The sequence below is a fragment of the Paroedura picta genome, chromosome 5, assembly GCF_049243985.1.
Source record: "Paroedura picta isolate Pp20150507F chromosome 5, Ppicta_v3.0, whole genome shotgun sequence".
NCBI classification, from domain to species: domain Eukaryota; kingdom Metazoa; phylum Chordata; class Lepidosauria; order Squamata; family Gekkonidae; genus Paroedura; species Paroedura picta.
In genome coordinates, this window is record NC_135373.1 from 69,913,742 (window position 1) to 69,937,701 (window position 23,960).

The 23,960-nt window shown below is 42.0% G+C and overlaps 1 protein-coding gene across 1 annotated transcript in view; it reads left to right on the plus strand.

Moving 5' to 3' along the window:
- Positions 1-23,960, plus strand: part of CTTNBP2 (cortactin binding protein 2) — a 102,908-nt gene that overhangs the window by 29,039 nt on the left and 49,909 nt on the right. Inside the window, 2 exon segments of the mRNA XM_077338428.1 lie at positions 8,481-8,705; positions 14,585-16,181. Of these exon segments, the coding sequence (XP_077194543.1) occupies positions 8,481-8,705; positions 14,585-16,181 (1,822 nt within the window).

The following is a 23,960-nucleotide window of genomic DNA, read 5'->3' on the forward strand; positions in this document are numbered from 1 at the left end:
TGTCTATACATTTCATTATTCAAAAGTTTTAGAGGCTTGATTTAGGAGATCATTCTTCAGTAGCTTCTACAGATGTCCTCCTTAGTCCTAGCCAGATTACTCTACTTTTATGGTTAGTTTTGGAGTGTTAGGAAACAAATTGCTTACTACTTCTTACTTGCATTAGTGTCCTAAATTTTAAATAATAGTGACTAGATGAAGTTGGGCTGGATCAGAGGATGTAGTTTCACTTCTATTGCTTCAGATTTACATCAAGGCTTATATTTTATTTCTGAATGGTACACCTCAGTCCTTTGAAAGTAGGACCACTGCCCAGTCTCGACACTTCAGCATGCGCGCATGCACAGATGCATAACGCTCAGAAAAATCAGAGAGCTTCCTGTTTGATTCAGAACTGGGGAACATTCCTTGCATGTGGAAAGAGCAGTCCTTGCTACATAAATGAATGAGGCAGTTCGGAACTCCACGTATACTGGAGCGTGACAGGGTTTTGGATTTTAGTCCAAGTTTATATGCTCACAGCTGTGGATATCAGTGTGCCAGCAACTTTGAATGTACCACAGTGAGCAAAAATATTGTGTTTATTGGAAGGTGGAAGAAATCACCCATATTGTCACAAAAACTACCATAACGGAATTATTAGTTGAAGAAACTTCTCAAATCAAGTAAATATTTAAAGCATGTCTCCAGTTAGTGTTAGCAATCCCTCTGGATTCTTAAAAGCCCCATTAGAATAGACAAGTTTTCCATGGCCACCTTGATTCCAGCTAATTCTGCAATGAAGTCATAATTGTCTGTTTGTAGCCTTAGTCTGTTTCTATGGAAACGACTGTGATGCAACATATTAATCTCTTCAACTTCAGGGAGGTTTCTGATACAAAGAGGGGAGAAAGAGTTTAAAATTTAGTCTCAGTATTTTCTTCTTAATGTTCTTGGCATGAGAGGGGAAAAACACTCTTCAGTAACCACTTATGAAGGACCTTGGCTACTGTCCAAAACCAAACTTTGAAATAAAATATCCTTAATCATACACACTTCTATAATCAGGCTGTGAGTAACATAGGGCTAACATCTCTGAAACGTTCCTTCTGATTTAAGTAGACAGAATGCATTGTGGCTTTTTACAATGGACTAAAGTCTGAAGGTTGTCTTCTCAGGCAAACCAGCCAGGCTCTTCCTGAATCAGCTAGCCAGGGTCTGGAACTGTAACCTAGCTCCTGTGTAGATGTCACTGACTTAAGGCTTCTCTTGAACAACACGTAATATACTTTGACTAGAAATTAAGCCCGCTGTAGGAAAAAGGCCCGCTCCTTTCCTGGCGTCGAAGTGTCTTCTCACCCTCCAGTCCACGACGGGGCAAGTAGCCAGTCAGAAGCTGCGCTGCGCATGGCTTCTGATTAGCCACTTGGCCCCAAAGTGACACTCAGCTCTCAATTGGCCCCTCAAGTTTTAATCATGGATTCGCCCTGCCCCTTTCTTCGCCCACAATGCCCTTACTGTTTTATTTATACCACTCCGCAGGAGCAGTTTACAGATTCTGACAGCCACTTTGGTGCAGAAGTCAAAGAGTAGTGAACTCTAATTTGGAGAGCTGGGTTTGATTCCCTGCTCCTCTGCATGCAGGCAGCTGAGTGACTTGAAACAATGCCCTTCTGTTCTCTTCAGAAACAATGCCCTTCATAGGGCAAATGGGTTAAACCCTCTGCCAAAGAATAAATGGACACAAATCTGACATAGAATTACAGAATCATAGAATCATAGAGTTGGAAGGGGCCATACAGGCCATCTAGTCCAACCCCCTGCTCAACGCAGGATTAGCCCTAAGCATCCTAAAGCATCCAAGAAAAGTGTGTTTCCAACCTTTGCTTGAAGACTGTCAGTGAGGGGGAGCTCACCACCTCCTTGGGCAGCCTATTCCACTGCTGAACTACTCTGACTGTGAAAAATTTTTCCTGATATCTAGCCTATATCGTTGTACTTGAAGTTTAAACCCATTACTGCGTGTCCTCTCCTCCGCAGCCAACAGAAACAGCATCCTGCCCTCCTCCAAGTGACAACCTTTCAAATACTTAAAGAGGGCTATCATGTCCCCTCTCAACCTCCTTTTTTCCAGGCTGAACATTCCCAAGTCCCTCAACCTATCTTCATAGGGCTTGGTCCCTTGGCCCCAGATCATCTTCGTCGCTCTCCTCTGTACCCTTTCAATTTTATCTACGTCCTTCTTGAAGTGAGGCCTCCAGAACTGCACACAGTACTCCAGGTGTGGTCTGACCAGTGCCGTATACAATGGGACTATGACATCTTGTGATTTTGATGTGATGCCTCTGTTGATACAGCCCAAAATGGCATTTGCCTTTTTTCCCGCTGCATCACACTGCCTGCTCATGTTTAGTTTACAATACACAAGTACCCCAAGGTCTCGTTCACACACAGTGTTACCTAGAAGCGTATCCCCCATCCAGTAGGCATGCTTTTCATTTTTCTGACCCAGATGCAGAACTTTACACTTATCTTTATTAAATTGCATCTTGTTCTCATTTGCCAATTGCCCATTTTTCCATTGTGTTCAGATCTCGTTGAACTCTGTCTCTGTCTTCCGGAGTATTTGCCAGTCCTCCCAATTTGGTGTCATCTGCAAACTTGATGAGTAGTCCCTCCACCCCCTCATCTAGATCATTAATAAATATGTTAAAAAGTACCGGGCCGAGCACCGAGCCCTGAGGTTCCCCGCTACTCTCCAGTCTGATGAAACATCAAAAATTCCAGGACTGAAAAACCTGTAGAACACTTCAGCCTTTCAGGACATTCAATGAGGGACCTCAAAGTTTTATTACAAAGAAACTTCAAGAACAGACTGAAAAGGGAAATTGCTTTTATGCAAGTTATTACAACACTCAAAATAATGGAATCCCCAGGACTCAACAGGGATATTGGTTTCTTATCTCACTATATAGGCTAACCTCGTTCAGCTTTTGTATCTGCGTTCTTTACAATCCCCTCTTCATTTAATTTCATTTGAGACAATGTGACTTTAATGTTATGCAATGAAGTTTGTAATAGAATCTAACCCTCTGATCTTAGAATGGGAGACTGAACTCAGTACAGCTTGTCTCTGGGTGAGGAGATTTCCATGCTTGGTTGGGTATGAATGGGGCTAGCAACAGGTCTCTTTTAATAACTTCTTTTCACAACTGGTATAGCATCTACCAAGAACGTTTTTATTCCCCGTATTTTTTTGAACGGAAAATGAACCCAAAGGACTGTTCTCTGTTATTCTAGCAAGATATTATTCTGCATATTTGTGCATACCTTCATGATGCTCTTTTATAATTTACTCTGTTTTATAATTTACTCTGTCTGCACTGTGATGTTTCCTATTCCATTGACTGAGGAAGTGTGCATGCATGCACACGAAAGTTCACACCTAGAATAAAGCTTTGTTAGTTAATTTTGCCATTGGATTCAATTTTGAATTAATTCATTAACTTCTTGAACAAAAGCACATGTAAACCATTACTGAAATCCTTCTAAGATGCCCTAATTTATATGACCTAAATATGCATGCATGACACTATAAATGTCATGTGCTTTTGATATTCACTACTGTTCATATAGTATTCTGTTGAGAAGCTTGATAGTGAAATTTGCGTTTTTAGTGAGGTAAGTTTTAAACTATAGAAACACTAGGTTTCCATGAATCATGAGTTCTCTAGAACCCAACCAAAGATATTGTAGCTATAAAAAGGCTGCATTAACATGTTTTCAGCAGAAATGTTCTCAAGCTACTGGTAGAGGTGACAGTTAAGGAAAATTCCACTGACTTCTAATCCTGTGTACTGGTCTTGAAGGAAACACTGAGTTTGAATTTTGGCACTAAAAAATACAAACGGTTGAATCATTATATTAAAAAAGTCAAGGTACTTTTAAGAGCCTTTTCCCATTCATTACTTCTCTATGCCAAAATACTCTGCTAACGTCTTTAAATATGTCCCACTTTTCCTCTCCATCTGCCAGACAATGATGTCTGATGTGACCTTTAAAAAAAATTCATGGAAATATCAATTTTTTTAACCATATGTTAGACTAGGAAACCTGCAGAGTACTGTAACATTTGTTATTTCCATTTCTGCATACAAATGCCAATTATGAAAGGTTTTCACTTTAAAGTTCTGTCCAGAGAGAATCTTCCTCTGTTTCTAATTTATCACTGAAGCGTCCATCTGTGAATGTAGGAGGCATATCAGGAAGAGAAGATATATTTACTTCCCTGGTTACTGAAAGACAGATTTTTTAGTTGTACCACCCACATCAGTCCTTGTCAGTGAAATCAAATGCATCTCTGTGACCCATTATGCACGGCGGCTGCTACGCCAGGCGGCCACTGTGTCATTGCAGTGGGGCAGGATGACCCACCATTCCCCGTGTATGCACGGGGGCAGGGCTCCCCTGGCACACATGGATGCCCTGGCATAGCCTGTGCACAAGCATTGTGTGCCGGGTCCAGGAAGCCCGGGACACTGCTGGGGAGCGGCCGGGGAGGAAGTGGGGAGAGGTTGGGCCCCCATCACAAGCTATGGTGGGGGCAGGGGGACACCCATGCCAGCTCCGCAGTGTCCCTACAGGGACACCGTAGGTCGGGGCTGGGCAGGCCGAAAGGCCCGGCACTGTCAATTATGCATGGCACTGGCCCACCTCAGCCCCTGCCCTCGCCCGCAGTATCCTGGGGACTACGGAAGTTCCCACGTTCGCATAACGTGGGCCTTCCGTGGCCCTGGGCCGGGCCATGCATAATCGGAATTTTCCCTGATGCCCTGCCGCCGCCAGTGCGGGCATTTCGGCCTGTGCATAATGGGTCAATGGTGCTGCTATATGCTGGTTTAGCTCTATAGAGCTCTACTTAAAACATTATTTTTAAAGAGACAACCTCTGAGAAATAACAAGAAAGGGTGGGGGGGGGGAAAGCAGCACTGGTTGAAATGACCACAGCACTTCAGAGACAGCTCATTAACAGAAGGAAATTCACTGTATGAAACCCCAATCCCTGTATCACTAACTCAAAATGGGGCCAACAACAAATAATATTTGGTTTAGAAAAGTAATGTGAAAATCTTCTCTGTCTTAGTGCACCTTCATAATTCTGGGAAGAAGAAGAAGAAGCCGCCTATGTAAACCTTCTACATATAAAAATGATTAGTTGGTATAGTGGTTAGGAGTACAGACTTCTAATCTGGCAAGCCGGGTTAGATTCTGCACTCCCCCACATGCAGCCAGCTGGGTGACCTTGGGCTCCCCATGGCGCTGATAAAGCTGTTCTGACTGAGCAGTGATACCAGGGCTCTCTCAGCCTCACCCACCTCACAGGGTGTCTGTTGTGGGGAGAGGGAAGGGAAGGCGACTGTAAGCCGCTTTGAGCCTCCTTTGGGTAGAGAAAAGCGGCATATAAGAACCAACTCCTTCTTCTTGTTGTTCTTCTTGTTCTTCTTCTTTTTCTTAAAGGATTGAGAGCTGTGTGGCTGTAGTTGTCACTATATTAAGAAAAGTGGACCGGGGACCCCAAATAAGCAGCTCTTGAGAGTCAGGTGTCACCAGTTGTGTACAAAGTGAACCTACATTGCTGAATCTAGATAGCCCCAAGCAGGGTTTGGTGTCTGCTAGCACCCCCTCCCTCAAATGAAATGGCAAGGAATGTTTGAGGTTGCCATTTGGCACTTGGTTGCTGTTTAATGGTCTGCTGAAGTTTCCTACTCTCTGGCCTCCTAAAATAAAGAGTACTTTAAAAATGGCATTTTAAAGCTATTGGCTTTTGGGGATTCAGTAGTCTTACGCATTCTATCCTGTGAAGAAAAAATAATTATCGCCATCCCACATTTCTTAAAATATCTTGGGATTTCACGCTTACTCATAATTCTTGCATTCTTTTTGTGAGGCTATTTATGTTGGTATTCATGTTCTTTTTTAAGCAGAGTTCTATTTTAGAGCCATAATTCTTTATTTGGATGTTTGTTTGTTATTTTGTTACAAGTAAGCAATTATCTGTAGGACATAAAAGCAGCTTTCTCTTTCTAGTTAACCTAATTTGAATAGAAGAGGGCATCCATTTTAGGTGAAGATTCGGAACAGGTATACAATCTGTTGGGACAGCTTACTCTTCTAGGCATCACATTAGTGGCCATAATTACAAAAATCTCTCTGAAAAATACACTTTGCTTATATAGGGAAGCTGATACCAGAGCCGTATTTCCTTGCAGGATGATTCAAAATCAGTAGCTGACAATTTTCTGTTACTTGCAGAATGCCTAAATATATAGGATATATATATAGAATATATAGAATATATAGAAAATTATCAGCTACTGATTTTCTCAGCCATTAATTCCATTTGACTTAAATGAGGCACTGGGGAATAAATGTAAAAAATGTAACAAGTAAGTTCTGGGTCAACACTGATGTTAGAGCTTTAGAGTTGTATGTTATGATTTGAAAACACCCTTACTAAATTCCATCCAATGTTCTTCTCTTAGGGAGAAAAAAGTAGGTCCTGCAGTCTGTTGTAGGAGCTGGCCATGGTCATATTGATTGGCTGGTACCCATGATGTCTTTAAGAAACTCCTCCTCCCCTAGAAAAGAAGGAAAAACATACCTGTTTTTTTGTTGTTGTTCTAATAAAAAATAAGTTGATATGTAAATTGAGAAGCCAAGACAATTGGAAAACTATAAAAGACAAGTGTGATGACAGAACTTACAGTTCAGGTTGTTACGGTATCTCTGTGGTTTCAGGTGCAAAGCAAGGAGAAAGATGAGATATTTTCAACCGAGGGACCTGCTGTGAATTCTTTTTTTTTTATTGCGTTTATCTTCATTTTCTGTTGAGAGTTGCTTCAGTTTTTCTGTTCAGTCAGCTTGGCAATGTTACACTAAATTTTGCAACCTTATGAGGTATGTTAGGCTGAAAGTATGTGACTCTCCATTAAGCTTCCAAATCAAGATGGAAGTTCAAACCTTAGTCTCCCGACCCTCCAAAGCTTTAACCATTACACCACATTGGCTTTCTTAGAGTGGCTGCCGTTGAAATCTGGCCTGTGGCTGGGTCTAGTTGAGTCATGCATGTTTGATAGTAAAATGTCACTAGTGGTTGCTGCCAGGCCCAAGCTGGGCCCCAGTGAGTCCTCCTTCAAAGGCCAGAACATGAAGCTGCCTTGTACTGGATCAGACCATTGATCCACCAAGGTCAGTATTATCTACTCGGACTGGGAGTGGCTCTCCAGGGTTTTATTTAGAGGTCTCTTTCATCACCCACTACCTGATCCTTTTAACTGGAGATCCTGTCCCCTTGCTCTTTACTCACAGAAATGAACCTGGAATTCTGTGGCTGCCTAGCACAGCCACTGAGGGAATTCCCTTTTTAAAAGCTACAGGTATGCCGTTTATCATTTTGGAATTTTAAACACCTATTTAAAAAAAACATTTTTATATCTTCCTGCAAACCGTAGGCATTTATCAAGTTGTAGAATGGTCACTCATGCCTGTTCACAACTCCAGTCATCAGACTGAAGTATACTCAGATCTGGCTGACTTGGCTATTAAAATACATGATTCACAATAAATGCAGTTATGAATTATTTCTGGTGCTCGATGACAGCATTCTTGCTTCATTTTCCTTTATTTTCAAATCTTATTCTGCTATATGACATTTTGTTAATGTGATGGTGTGTGTTAATTTGCCAACTGATGTTCTTTCTTTTTCTCGTTTTCTGATAATGGGAAACGCTGGTATCCTGCATAAATACTATGCAGGGAAGACACTGTAAAAAAGTAAAGTTTAAATATCTGTATCTATTCCTGTTTTCCTCATGGAAGAAATTTAATTTTTGTAGTTGTTTGGAATGTTCTAGAGTACAGGACCCAAACTTTTTGAATGCATAAGCACTTTGGAATTACTCCCCCTCCCACACACACACACACGAGATAAATACCAGAAATTAATGCAATGTTCCTACATGACACAGAGTGACATAGGCATATTGTAGGTAACAATCTGGTTTTGGGCCAAAACTCTGTGGTAGACACTAATCCTATTATAGAGTTTTGTTCCAACACCAGAATACTGCCCCACCCCGCCCTGTATCTATATCACTTCCAGGTCATTTAGACATGTTGTATTAGTTTTCAGGGTTCCTCCCCACTCTTGGTAAGCATACCTGCCCCCCCCTCCTCCAGCTGCTCCAAGGGATCTGGCAACCACCCACTTTCTAAAAACACTTGGCAGTCCCAGGAAAAGTGTCAACAGGTGCCCTAGTTCTAGAAGTGTTCCTTATATTATCTTATGCATTCTTAGAAATACTGGAATTTATTGTTTGTCTGTTTACAGAAGTGTTACTATTTTCCCCAGTGTACTAGGTATACACCTGCTGTATGTTGATGTACTTCCTTAGTATCCCCCTAATTACTTGTTTTGTTCGTTTGTCTGTTTAATGCTTTAGGCACGGAAGAAGGAGGTTTTTATCCAGGAACGATACGGGAGATTTAATCTTAGTGACCCATTTCTGGCTCTACAGCGAGACTATGAGGCAGGTGCTGGTGAGAAAGACAAGAAGTCCATCTGTACCAACCCACTGTCTGTCTTAGAGGCTGTCATGGCTCACTGCAGGAAAATGCAAGAAAGAATGGCTGCTCAATTGGTTGCTGCAGAAAACAGACAAAAAAAGGTATTATATTAATACATCACTTTTTCTTTCTAGCCACTTGTTGAATCTTTAAAATAACTGCTTTTATTTCTTACATTTTGCCATTCTAGGAATGACTTCGTTTATCATTGATATCATTTTTATCATTAATATCTGGTTGATAGTGTGCAGTCACAGTACTCCAGTAAAATGCCTTTTAATTTTTAAATTTATTATAATCCAACCTTTGCAAACAGATTTCCCTTTAAAGAGCTGATGTCTCTATGAAATTATTTCTCTTGGTGTTGATGTTTCTATGTTCAGATGCCACTATCTCAAGATGCATTCAAATGATATTTCTAGCCTTGACATTTTACCTGTGGAGTAGGGAGAGATCAAGAACTAGAATTTAGCTCATTTGCTGTCTTCCAACTTCTCTCTTTCCACCCTTATTGCTGGAGATAAATGAAGGTACCACACAGGAGACCCAGATAAATATGAGGTCTCCCAGAACATGTGATTACATCGGCTCATAGTATGGGAAATGTGGAGGTGCATACTAAGGAAGTGCATAAACCTTGGTTCACTGTGGTTCATTCCATCTATGGTACACTGCACCACGTTGAGTCTGTGGACACTTTTGAAATTTTGTGGTGGTAATGGGTATGTCAGCCAAAAATGTTGGGAGGTTCCAGTTCAAGTATTCTGCTGTGAAGGAGGAAGCTGTTTCTGAATGGGTACTTCCTTTAGACACAAATATGATGCCTCCTGGGCTCTTCTAAAGCATCCCCTGCGCCAAGAATGCAGAGCAAAACCAAATTTGGTTCTTTGTTTGAGGGAAGAAAGATGTGGCACCAAAAACACATTGGTGGGTTCCATAATGCTCATGGGCACCATGTTGTGGTCCTAGTGTAAACCAAAAGTGTGGTACTCATATTTCTTTGCATACAATACTGAGATCGATGTGTTCTGATGACCAGAAAACGTTCAACAAGAAGCAACATCTGAGTTCACATAGTATCTGAAGTTGCAGTATTTCCAAACCTGCTTAGAACATAACTTTACTGCAAGCTAAGAACTAACAATAGTGCAGTGTGTCCAATATAACTTCTGTCAGTTGACAACTCAACGTAATTAGATCAGTTGGATGACACCTGAAACGAAAGTTTCATTGGGCTTTATTTACATATATTTTGCCAAGTAATTAAAGACAAGCATGCTTCATACAGTGATTCATGCACTTGCAGACAGCTGTATTACAGTACTACTAGGAATGCTTGGCTTTTAAAGAGTAACCTTCTAATGATTTTCTCTGGATCAGCAAGAGATTATGCACATCATTTCCTTTAGGAGACAGTTTCTGGTTTTGCAGGAGCTAGCTGAACAGCATTTCCAGGGTTTGATATGGCTAATTAGGATAACGTTGGTATAGGATAAAGTGTGACAGGAAGTTTGGAGGAGCCATTCAGGATGGTCAGGAGATGACCAGGTAGGCAAACAAGACCAGGAGCAGAATTTAAGATGGGCTTACCAGGACAGACAGAAGCAAACTGAGAGCCCGTCTATAACATAGCCTCAAGGTAAGGAGATGGGAAGGCAGCTAATGTGAGGTTCGCTCAGGCGCAAGGCAAAACCATTACTACTCAATAACATAAGCTTGAGGAAATAGCTGTCTACCAACTTCACAGAAGCTGTTTCCTTAAGCAGAAGCAGGTTGGGAAGTGCATTTCAGCAACCATTTTCAATACCTGACTTTAGTTCAGGCACAGCGCATGTAGCTTGAAGGGAGACACCGGTGAATGGCCATTAAACTAGATTCACATTTATTACTTATTTTTCTTGTGCTTTGAAATGTGTACCATTAGGTTCAGCCCCAGTTTGACAAATGTGGAGAAATAAAACTAGTCTATGTAAAAGCTATCTTAATTCCAGTACAGTGAAATTAGGTTTAAAAGGTCAACACTGGCAAAACAGTGGCAGAATTAGTAATACCATTTACTTGATCCACCCACTGCCAAAGACATTTTAAAATGGTGGGGAAAAAACCTTTTGCTTCTGACTTTAATTTGTTTAAAGCTTCTCACACTGATAGACACACACAACCATCCCAATATCAAATGCTTTCTCACTATATTTATTCCACCTGATCCAATTTGATTCTTATGAAAGTCTTGCAATGTGGATTGGCTTGTGCTGAGTTTTTCTCCTTCTGGAAAAGGAGAAAATTTTCCTGCATTACTCAACAGTGTTTAGTTAATATTTAAAAGAAGATCTGCTCCAGCTGGGGCTCTAGGAAATATCTGGTGGTGAGAATGCTTCTGATGGGTTCTTTAAAAGTATTTCTCTTGATTGATCTTGTTATTGTTATTATTTTTAATTGTTTTATGTAAGATATCCTGGTGACCATCGGCTCCCAAAGCAGGATTGTAATATGAGAAATAAACATATAGGACAATATGTTTACCAAGTCACAAGTTGGGAATATCCAAATTAACAGCCACTGTTAATTAAGATTCTTCGTCCTGAAAGCATGGTGCCCAGGATTTAGCTTTTGAGCCCAGCTGACCTCCATTAATTTGAGGCAATCAAATTAATTTGGACAATGTTTCACATGTTTGCGTCTCATCCAAAGCCTTTCACAATCTGCTGTTGCCAGTCTCTTCTTCAAACAGATGCAAAGCTTTGTGTCATAAGCACACTTCGTGGCTGAGGGAGGAAGGGTTTCTTAGATATTTCTTTTCCTGACACCATCCTTCCAGGCTTTTCTTCTTTATTTCTCTTATCCTGAGCAGAACAGAGAAGAACTGCATATACCAAACTGAGAAATAGAAGGAAAATGTTCATGCAATTCTAATAATAAAGCTGTAATCCAGTCATTTTTCTTCTGTCAAGTGAAAGCATCTCTCCTGGGGATGCCACCAAATGCGTCCTAGCTAGTCTCATGCCTTTAAATACCAGCCTATAGAATATAATTTTGACATGCAGCTACATTTCCTCTCTGCGTCCCTTTCATGATGATACCTGTTTTATTTTCTGTCCCAATAATAAAGAAACATTTTATTTGAGAGAGGCTGCATGGCCAGAGGACATCAAAACAACTGTTAATTTCTTGTTCTCTGTTTTCTGTGACACAAGTCGGAAACTCATTAGATAGGAGCAGAGCAGGGATCGTACACAAATAACAAGGGATAAAATTCTTCAGAGGAGCTGTCCAACTGACTATCAGCTTTCCTCTGCGTTGGAAGGAGGAGACGTAATGCCATTGGTGGAGCACAGACCAATCAGGAGGCACCAGCTCGTAATGACTTTCCTTTCGATAGCAACTAAGGCCAAATTTGAACCACTGACCTAGAGATGAAATGCTCCATATCCTGTTACCAATCCCCTGGGCCATCTGGTCCCCCAGATTACAGTGTATGTGAAAATACATTCACTACACAGTATCTTCTTACAACTCTGAAATTAGTAGGATTTGAGCATCTAGCGGAATGCAAAATCCTCCCATGGCTCTTTACTCATCATAAGGATTGTACTGGAGCCCTTTATTCATTTATTTCTTCCTTTGATCAGCTTATTGCCTAACTATGAAATAAAATAATAATAATTTAAAAACTATTAGGGGAGGAGATACCTTTGGCATGATGTCAAAATGCAGATACTATTTATAATATAAAGTGAGATCCATTGCCAAAGTCGGGGTCACTTTGGCAGCAGGAGAAGAGTTATTGGTAGGATTCCCGCTGCTTCCCTCCTTCAAGGAAGGAAGAGATGTTGGCTGTGGGAGACAGCAGAAAAGTAGCCCCTGCTTCCACCTGTTTGCATTCTAATGAGGCTACACTTATTGATCTGAGCACCATGGTTGCTGAGAAAACTTGCCTAGATACTGACCAGATGCTGTTCCCTGGCTGGGAAATGTCAGGAAAGTCCCATGACCACTTGGATGACCCTCTGGCCCCAGGCTGTTTACTGGTATCCTCCATTCTCAGTCATCCAAGAGGCTTTTCTGCAACACCTCCTGCTTTAACTCTTGCGCTCAGTCATGTCTTCTGTTTACAAGTGGGTTAAAAATACTTTGCTACTTTCAAGTATTGAAGGGGTTCCTGAGTACTTTGACATGCATCGCTGATAGAAAGCGGTAATGTTTCATTTTGCCATCATTTCTGAGGCCTGTGTAGGAGGATTTTCTTATATTTAAGTGTATGTTTGAATCGCAGATAATGTCACATCCCCTAAGTTGTCTGCCCATATGAGCAGTGTATTGGAACATGGGAGTCCAAGCATGTCATGACTGAGACCAACTTTTGTGATCTTTCCGAGATGTATATTTTCAGACATTGCCACACCTGGAATCTATAGCCTAAATGACTTGTATGAGTGAATAAAGCAGCTCAGCATGTAACATTTTCAGTTTCTTGATGCGGCACTCAGCCATTACTCTATAACAATGGTCCCCAACCTCCGGTCCGGAGACCGGTGCCGGTTCATGGATCAGTCGGTACTGGGCCGCGGCTCCTCCTTTTCCTCCTCCCTGGCTGCTGCCTCGGGGGCTGCCCTGCCACTCTGCCGCTGGCTCACCTTTGGCCGCCATTGCTAGGGCTCCCCCTCGGTGTGGCACTGCGCAGCTACTGCTGGCAGCGCCCCCCAGCGGGCAGCAGGAAGTCAGGAGTGCCAACGGGAAAGCAAGTGGAACAGGGGCTCAGGCAGTGGCAGCGACGTCCCTCAGCAAAAGACTAACCCCCCCCCCCCCCGCCGGGCCTCAGTAAAATTGTCAAGCGTTGACCAGTCCCCGGTGATAAAAAGGTTGGAGACCACTGCTCTATAACACTCTTCCTCTTACTGATGATGGTAAGGTGTATGGAGACTTACACTGTGATTGCTTATGGATCTAGTGTAGCTGTATTTTGATTATATCACTACCTTTTTGATGATTATGCATTTTTCTGAAGCCTGTGAACTCGTGCAAGGTTCAACTATCAAACTTTTCTTTTTTCAATAAATGACAAACTCTCTGAAGGTTTTTGGCCTGGTTTGTTGTTTAAGTTCAAAGGACAGAATTCAGAATTTAAATCTGTTAGGAAATACAGCCACCATAGGCAGAGCAAGGCAACCAGTGATACCTTTCATTCACAGGCAGGCTCATATGGTGAAAGGTGGTGCTTCAAGTATCATGTTCCTAAGCCATGTAGGAAAAACTGAGCAACCGGTACAGCTGGCATACCACTGGCGCAGTGAGAGCACTACAGGGGGTTGCAGCCAGGACACTTTTCACGACATTTTTAATTAACGGAAGGTTCTTGATGTTCTTCAGAAGCCACTCCATGTTAAGCATATTACGGTAATGCAGTGCAGATGTTGCCAAGGCATGTGTGACTGTGGCCAGATAAAGTTTAAATAGTGTTGCTGGTGGTATTGTGAAAACTGATATGACCATGGGTACTTCATCCATGAGGAGGTACTAGGTGAATGTGAGCATATCAGAAACCCCACTCATTCCCAAACATGTGAATGGGGTCTTCTCATGTATGAGCTGGTCTTCTGATAGGTGGCAATTGCTCATTTGAACCTGTATAACACAATCGTGGGATCACTTTGAAAAATGCTTTTATAATATTTACTGAAGCACAGTGTTTATCCAGCAATATTAAAGTGTTTAATGTTCCTTGGCATCTCTTAATTTCACCTATTTCATGATTCTGATTTCTTTTCATCAGGAAAACCAAATTTGTACTTAATGTTCAGTAAGCCTATGAGGCATACCCATGGATTGCTCAGATCTGCAAACGGTGTTTTCCAGCCTCACTGAAGTCCTGTTAATCAAACTACTCTGAATATTCTTTATTTTTGTATCTTTAATTACCAGTGACACTTAACTGGAGCAAAATCCCCTATAGTAATGAGTACTGTTCTGCATTTCTTTATAGTTGGAAACGGAGAAATCTCAGTTGCAGGCACTTGAAATGGAACATAAGAAACTATGTGCACGGCTTGAGGAGGAGCGTGGCAAGAATAAACATGTTGTCTTGATGCTGGTGAAAGAGTGTAAACAGTTGTCCAGCAAGATAGTAGAGGAGGCTCAGAAACTGGACGATGTCATGGCACAATTTGAGGAGGAAAAAAAGAAAGCCAGTGAACTGGAGGAATCTCTCGCAGCTGAGAAGCAACGGAGCACGCAAATGGAAGCCCAGATGGAAAAACAGCTTTCAGAGTTTGACACGGAAAGGGAGCAACTCCATGCCAGACTGAGCCGAGAGGAATCACACACTAATGACCTCAAAGAAGAGAGGGAACGAATGAGAAAAATGATCGAGCAGTTGAAAAAGGAAAACAATAGTAAGCTACACCTTTCCCTCCCACGTAGGAGTAAAGACAGAGGTTCTTCATCTATTTCTGTCGGGACAGACGGGCCAGCCTTGAGGACACTTGCCTGCCAGACAGATGCAGCATTATTAGATGGTGGTAGTGAAAATGTTAGGAAGTTGCCTTTGACTGTTCCTGTAAAGCCTTCGCTCTCTGGCCACACGAAGATGAAGCCAGTCATGGATAGGCATTCTTCCTGTAGTGACTTGCTTCTGTCCCCTTCAACATCTGTTCCGACTCTCAGCCAAAGCAGAATCGAAGAGAATGGACCAAACACATCACCAGATGTAACAAATATACCTTCTCCCTTTCCAAATAATACTACATCTTCTCCAGCACCTCAGAACTACTTGCAGGCTTCATCTGTGCACTCTTTGCATTCTCCATCCACAGCAGTTGCTGGATATCAAGGTCTGAATCCACGTGTCCAGGCAGCTAGGTTTAGATTTCAAGCCAACACTAGTGATCCAGACCAAAATGGAAACACTGCCCAAAGCCCGCCATCAAGAGATGTATCACCCACGAATCGAGACAACCTAGTTGCCAAGCAGCTGGCTCGGAATACCGTCACCCAAGTCCTTTCAAGATTTACAAGTCCTCAGGGCACTGCAACTGGCCGGCCAGGAATGTCCCATTCAATAGATGCTGGAACTTATCCTCCCCCAGTTGGTAGAATGGGTTTAAAGACTCCCAATGTGTCAAGAATTGACAGAGGAAACCCTCCACCCATTCCTCCTAAAAAGCCAGGCCTTTCACAAACTCCTTCACCACCACACCCACAGCTTAAAGTAATTATGGATAGTGGCCGATCCCCTAATATAGGTGCCAAAACAGAGAGCAAAACCCTAGTTTCACCTCCTTCCAGTACACCTCAAGGAATCAGGATAATAAATGAGGAAGTTGTGTCTAAGTCCTCACCTCAGCTGCCACCCAAACCAACAATAGATATAACTGTGGCATCTGCAGGCTGTGCCATACCAGCCATGGCCACGTCTCAGGTGGGTGCCTGGCCTTTCCAATCCCCTGGACTGAACCAACCTGCATGTTCAGAAAGTTCCTTTGTCATTCCCACCACCATTGCCTGTAGCTCCTCCATAAACCCTGTTAGTGCTTCATCCTATAGACCATGTGATTCAGACAGCCTACTGGTAACAGCATCAGGTAAAGGGATTGTTGATATGCTCCTAAATTCTTTCCCTCTAAGAATGGTCTCTCTTTTAACTTTTGATCTCTGCCATATATTTTCATTTCCTTCCTTACATTTATTTTGCCTTTTTTACCAATTTGCAATTTTCATTTGCATTATTTATAAGTTTCATGGGTATGGGAAATCCATTTCTTTTCCTAAGAACATAGGAAGATCCCCGCTGGATCCGAGCATCCTGCTTCATTCAGTAGTCAGGTCCTTTTGTCCTGAGGGCCATCAACCTGGGCAAAAAGCCAAGGCCTTCTCCAATGTCAACTTCTGGAGACTGACATTCAGTAGTTTACTGCCTCTGGATGGGCAGCTTCTAGAAGCAACTGATGAACCTGTTATTCATGAATCTGCCTAATCCCTTTCAAATTAATCTGTGTTAATGGCCTATATTGCGGCATAGTCTGGATTTTCAAGTGGCTATATTTTTGTTTCTTCAAGGAAGAATTTATATTAGTTTGATGATGTTTCCTTGCAATGTAGAAATTGAAAGTGCCATGCATGCGAGGCTGCTTCTGCAAGCTCTTATAGGACTGATACTATTAGACTTGCTTGAGGTCTTCAGTTTAGCTCAGCATCTGTGAAGCTTTTGAGAATGTTCTAGGAGTGACACTAAGGACACTAACACTGGTTTTGAAAGGCTTACTCCTGTTTTAGCTTTTATGTGACTGGACCTGATAACCTGGTTTTATTTTTGGAGCTGGTGGTTTATTTTCTGTCATTATAAGGGCTTTATTTTCCTCTGACATTGCACTGGGGGATAGTTCAGCAAAGAGTTTTGGTGACAGGAACACCAAGACCAAGCCATTCATGCTTAACCTGTGCCCAGAATTATTCCTGAAAGTTACTGGGGACATCTGGCATTTAAGTTGCATCCAACTAGCTTGCATTATAAAGTATCCTGTCCTTCCTCTGAGGAGCTCTGTTTTATCTTTACAACAGCTCTGTGAGGTAGGTTATGCTGAGAGAGGGGGGGGGAGATGAATGGCCCAAGAGCTTCCAGCAGTCTTCATGGCAGACCAGAGAGATGAACCTGAGTGTCCCCGATCTAGGCCAGCATTCTAACCACTGTACTCTGGAAGTTCTGAAGACAAATAGTGTGGATTTGAAAATCAAAGTACCGTATTTGCCGGTGTATAAGACGACTGGGCGTATAAGACGACCCCCAACATTTCCACTCAAAATACAGTACTATGGGCCACTATGGGCAACTATGTCTATCCCAACTGAAGTGCACCCGGCGTATAGGACGACCCCCCCACTTGGAGGCATGTTTTTCAGGGGGGGGGGGAAGTAGTCTTATACGCCAGCAAATACTGTATATCAGAGAAGGCATGAGAGCACTTTCCACAGTATCCAGAGTCCTGACATGCTTAGCAGCCTGAACTTGACCTGGGTTCTGTTATAGTCTCTAAAACCAGTCAAACATCCTGATACCCATGCAAAACAGTTGGGTAATAGGTGCCCCATAAGAAAATGTTTGGTAGCTATCCTGCAGCGCTGTATCATCCATCCAGTGAAAAATTGTCAAAGCACTAGCAATGAATTAGGCACTGGGAATTAGATTGCTGCAGTTTTCAGCATTCGCTATTTGATTTTCAAAGGATATTCTGCATTTTATTTTATTTTTGTATGTATTAATATTATGAATGCCTTCATGAGTCAGTGGACTATACAGTCCATTTCATTTGGAGTTTCTTAGGTTTCCAGGATAGGTAGCATTAAGACCTCTCCAATAACTATACTGAACCACAGGTCACAAATGGAAAAGGATATATTCTGATAGAAACTATGATTTCAGAAGGGAGATGTATTTAATTTATAATGAAGTTTGCAAAGCAATCATTCGCCCTATCATCTTCATTATACTAATCCAGTATCTGGTTTTGTTTTGTGTACAACATCCTAGGGAAAAACTGGGCTTGCTATAGGTTACTTTCAACCAGATTTCTAGCTCTACATTTGTCCAGGCAGGATTTTTTGCTCCCCCGCCCCCAGTTTCTGCATGACAACCATGCAATTGTCTGTCTTCTGGGTTTCCGCCACATCACAGGGTGTTTCTCCAAACATGCTTTGATGTTCAAAAGAAGATTTTGACATAGTGTGCCTGCTTTTGCCCTTGTGGCAACAATTTGCCCCCTTCCCAGCCACCAGCAGGTCTTTTGACCTTAAAAAGCTTGAGTTATTATATTGCTATATTATGCAAATAAAGATTTTCTGTATCCAAAATCTATATTGCTATAATCTCATAATGCTTTAGCAATGTAACTACCACAATTTTTGAAAGCTGGTGGGACATGGCTAGTGTGAGGGGAAAATAGAAGAAAAACACACAGAAAATCCTTACGTAGAGTGTTTCCATAGCAAGTACATATACATTTGTAGCAGCAATGAGATTACAATGGGGAATTGCTGCCATCTGGGAGCAGGCACATTGCTTAGCAGACCTGAAGTAACTTAAATTTTGTTCTGGTACTGTCCCTCAGGGGACATGAAACAGAAGACGTGAGATTCGAGTTTGTCCCTTTCTTACATATACTTCATAGTGGTTAGTACCAGCTTTCTTTCATCCCAGATAAACAAATGTTGGCATTCCAAATTCTTCTACTTAGATGTTATTAAAATTAATAGCCAGCTGAACTTCACAGAGGAGAGTTATTTCAGCCTGAAAAGGAAAGTCTTGACAGATCAATGCCAAACTGTTGTTAAACTCAGTATGTAATTCTAACATTTATTTAAATGCCAAAAGACAGTTTCATATTTGCATAAATTGACGGTGTTGCAAGAACTGTTAGCTAGAAAGGCTTCGACAATTGTGACTGTGCTAGTCTTCTAAAAATGTTTCTAACTTCTGAAATGCTCCTGTATCAATGAGTAGCAACATGGATCAACCTTTAAGGGGATATGTACTGTTCCCCTAGCATCATGCTGCATTAATATAATCACAAAAGATTAATTATTATAATAGAAGAAGTGGCCCTGACCCGGAAGCCCAAGCTACCCCAGCTCATCAGATCTCAGAAACCAACCTAGTTTAATATTGAGCTGGAAGACTACCAAAGAATACCAGGTCTGCTCTGCAGAGGAAGGCAATAGCAAACCACCTCTGTTTGTTTCTTACCTTGAAAACCCTATGGAGTCACCATGTCAGCCGTGACTTGACAGCTCTTTACACAAGCATGAAAAGAGATGGGGATCTCCTGTTGTAGATTCTTTGAACTCAATCTGGCAATAATTTTGCTTTTAAATTGCTCCTACCATTTAGTATTTTTATTATAGGAGACAGATTAACTTATGTAGCTGAAGTGGCAATAAACATCCAGGCAGGGTAGTATTCTAAGCAAACTATATTATAGCTTGTTTCCAGGCATTGCATGCTTTGGTCAGAGATTCACATTGGCTGCTTCTGAAACCCATGTCACTGAAGCAACAGCACTTCAGAATCCCCTCCAGTTGATTCCTTCCTTCCTTCCTTCCTTCAGAAGAAGAGTTGGTTCTTATATGCTGCTTTTCTCTACCAGAAGGAGTCTCAAAGCAGCTTACAATCACCTTCCCTTTTCTCTTCCCACAACAGGTAGGTGAGGCTGAGAGAGCCCTGATATTACTGCTCAGTCAGAACAGCTTTATCAGTGCTGTGACGAGCCCAAGGTCACCCAGCTGGTTGCATGTGGAGGAGAGCTGGGAATCAAACCTGGCTTGACTGATTAGAAGTCAGCACTCCTAACCACTACACCAAGCTGGCTCTCATGTCCCCAACCACTGGGGAACTGTGTGTTGACTCAGAATCATGTGAATTCATAACTATGGAAGAAACATGTTGTAATGGGCAATTCACATAGTTGCTTGGGCTTCCAAAAGTGCTGCTTCAGTCACTAGACTCACCACAGTCCTATATTTCTGTTTGTTTACTTTTAAGTATTCTGTTTTTCTCCCAGCTCAGTAATCAAAGGTGACTTATTTCAAAATATAAGTTAGATAACCATATCTTTAAAATATATACAATTTCAGCATCCACACCAGACCCTGGATTGGCTCATGTAAGGCTGCAGCTTGTGAACCAAGGACTAAGGACCAAGGACTAAGTACTAAGGGCCAGAGTCCCTTGGCTCTTGCCCAAAGGCCTCTAACTATGTCCAGGTGTTGATACCTGTAATAGGAAGGGAGACTAACTCACAGCCCAGACTTCAGTAGCTGACTAGTTTCTTCTTCCCAGAAAGACGGCTGCATGGATTATTCTGGGTTTCTGCATGGTTACAGGCATGTGCAAGCCACATATGGTCACATGGATGGAATCCAAATGCAATGTTGCATGTGTGAATCAGCCTGGAATATGTTTATAATGTCATTTGAATGCACATGTCGGCTGCTGTCATAGACTAGGAGAGTGTTAAGTCTAGGCTCAGTGTTTGAAAACTGAGATAAACTACCCCTAGCTTCAGCACACGCTTTCCATCCACCTGTACTTCATGAGCCATTCAAAATTTGCATATCCAGACAACTGCAAACCATAGACTGACTACTTATAGGCAAGTTGCTTGGCTATCATCTTATGTTTCCAGCTTCAGCTTTCAAAGCCAATGAAGGATTTACAATCTAGAGCAGGGGTGTCCAGACTGTGGCTTTCCAGATGTCCATGAACTACAATTCCCATGAGTGAATTGTAGTCCATTGACATCTGGAAAGCTACAGGTTGGCCACTTCTGGTCTAGAGGAACAGTTCTAAAACAATTGAATTTCCCATACCCTTGGCATTACTCTTCCTTCTAAGATTTGCTCTCTTTCTTTCTTAAGCATCACTTTGCAATCAGTATGTTTTTATTTGGTTCTTTCATATATAATTTTCTGTTTTATATGTAGTTTGCTTCTAAAGTGAATGGGATGCAGGAGAGGTTGGTAATGGACTCTGAAATTAACCATCTCCACAATCTGAAGCTGATGCCAGAAGCTGTTTTTCCCCTGTCCTTCCATCCTTCATCACTGCATGTCCAGCACGCTTTCATAGATGCTTTGTATTTGCTAACTTTTGCATATAAAAACCACAAAGCTTCCTCATGTTTCCTTGTCATGTGGTTTCCTTGACTACAAATCTGTTGTTTCCTTTGGGAGATCTTTGAAATGGGTTCATATTCTGCATTACATTTTTATCATGGGCATTTGCATATTAAATCATCTGTTATGACTTGATTGTACATGTTGTATTTTATGTCAAGTTTGTACTTGGCCCTCATGATGCTACTTTGCACATTGGTCCCTAATTTCCAGCATTCATGGATGCAGTGATGTGTATAAGTATGTGATCGTCACTTCCAGTAAGGTGCCTGTGGGTTTCATATGCTGTTTCTGACATGGAAGTGCTTTCCATCCATGGGCATTGTCAGTTTGTAAAATGGTTCATAAAGAAGAGGAAACCTATACTGTTCTGGAACGTGAATGAAATATTAACATGGGATTAGAGCCAAAGGCGCTATGCAAAAGGGACCATTTCCACCTCCATTCCACAGCTGTCCTTTGTGTTTTGAAGAATGCTGCTGGGGTCAGAGGACTAGGGTGTGACCGGAGAGGGGATGCCTGCAATGGCAGGTGGTAATCCATGAAGGTCACCCCTCATTTCCACTTACAAAAGGGCCATTCCACATACAGAAGACAACGACAGAACCAACCCAGTACCCCCATCTGTTATAATACATGATGATAAACTTACTTTTTAAATGAGTGGAGTCTTAGGCAGTGTTACACTCTGTTACATCAATTTTAATAAACCTAGTAGTAGGTAACTGCGCTTACGATGGCACTATAAATATCTTTATAGGTTAAAATAAAGACTGCAGTAGTTTAAAAATAAAATGGAATTTGCTTAAGCCTAATTCTCAAAATGGTGCTGCCTGTTTTCATGCCCAGTTGTGATGTCTCCACTCTCCTCAGGCTTTCTTGTTACGAATACAACTGCAACCCATATTCAGTTTGCTAATATTCCCAAACAAGTGGTAAATATTGCTGAAAGTTCATTGTTCCCCCACCTCCCACCCACTCAGCAAGCAGGGTACTCATTTTACCGACCTCGAAAAGATGGGAGGCTGAGTCAACCTTGAGCCGTCTGCTGGGATTGAACTCCCAGCCTCATGGGCAGAGCTTCAGACTGCAAGTCTGCTGCCTTACCACTCTGCACCACAAGAGGCTCTTGCTGTGTCAGTGTACTTCTACAAATTTTGCTGAGCATGAAACTCCCAAGTTACATCTCTTGACAGAAGAAATAGGGGGCTTGCAGACTTTGTAATGCGAATTGGCCCTCACTTTTATTCCATTATTTTTTCTCCAGAAAGAACCCTGGGTAAACTTGTAATATGGTGCTTTTAGTGACAAGAAACTAGTATTACCAGTAGTGACAAAAGACTTCCCCCAAAGTGGGAAGGATGCCCTGCCAGTTTCTCACTTTGGATGGGCATTCTCCAGACCCCTACCACATACCTCAGGTGAGATTAAAATGATACTCTTCTACATCATATCCAGGCAAAAAATCCATCAACACATCAGCTGAACCTTTACCATAATATTTCTAGAATGTTGGTTGATATGCCAATGTTGTATATGGTTTTTTCCCCCGGAAGTGACATTGACATGTAGAGAGACATCACTTCTTCCTCTTGCCCCACCCACAAGCTTCCAGGGATGCCAGGGGTGGTGTGGGATTCCTGCCTGTGCCTGCCTGGTATCAGATGTCCCAGGATCTGCTCCACTTCTCTCGTTTATGCCATGATCTCATTTTGCTCCCTGTCTGCATCTTCCTCTTCTTTAATGAGCTGTGCTGCTTGCCTTCAGTCATTTCAAACCTTTCTTTAGGCCTACCTATTAGCTGCCCATTTAATAATCTCTCAGAACCAGGAACTGCTGCAGCCTCAGTGGAGCCTGGCCTCATGGCATTATCTTTGTGGTCTCTGTTGATTCAGTCTGTCTGTTTTTTATGCCATAAAAGACTCACCTCTGTTTATAAAGAGAAATGTCTGCCACCATTCAATATGCCATCTTTAATGAGATACTGTGATATTTACTTGTCACTTGGCTAATGTTTTATTAAGGGCATGGGAATGCTACATTTTTGAGAAACATTTCGTTGCCTAGTTCATTCATTATGGATAAATAGTACACTTTGAGGAGAAGTAAAATAATTTGTGCTTTTAAAATTCTAAATTACAATTAAGAATAGCAGTTCATACTCTGCCATACTTTTAAAATTCATTCCCTTCATTCAGGACATTATATGAATATGATTGCTTTAAGGCAGTGGTCCCCAACCTTTTTATCACTGAGGACCACTCAATACCGGGGACCACTCAACGCCATATACTGAAGCCTGGTGGGGGGGGGGTAGTTTACTCCTCTACTCTCAACCACTGCCCTAGCACTCTCTGATCGGTATGGTAATGTTTAAACATCCCTTCAAAATAAGATACAGACACGCCACAACAATGAAATGTGTTGTAAAGGGCTGGGGGGGATGAAGTAAAGGGCCGGGGGAGGGGGAGAAGGCATCCTTCGGGGCCCACCTCCAATTAGTCGAAGGACCGCATGTGGTCCGCGGCCCACAGGTTGGGGATCGCTACTTTAAGGAATGAAAATGCCTTTGAAGCTTCTCATTTTTATTGGGCTGTCCCCAATTACAATTCTTTCTGTTTTCAATCCTTTTGTTTTCTATTTCCTTTTACAGCCGTTTGATCGAGGGACAGTTCACACAGTCTTCCGCACCCTGT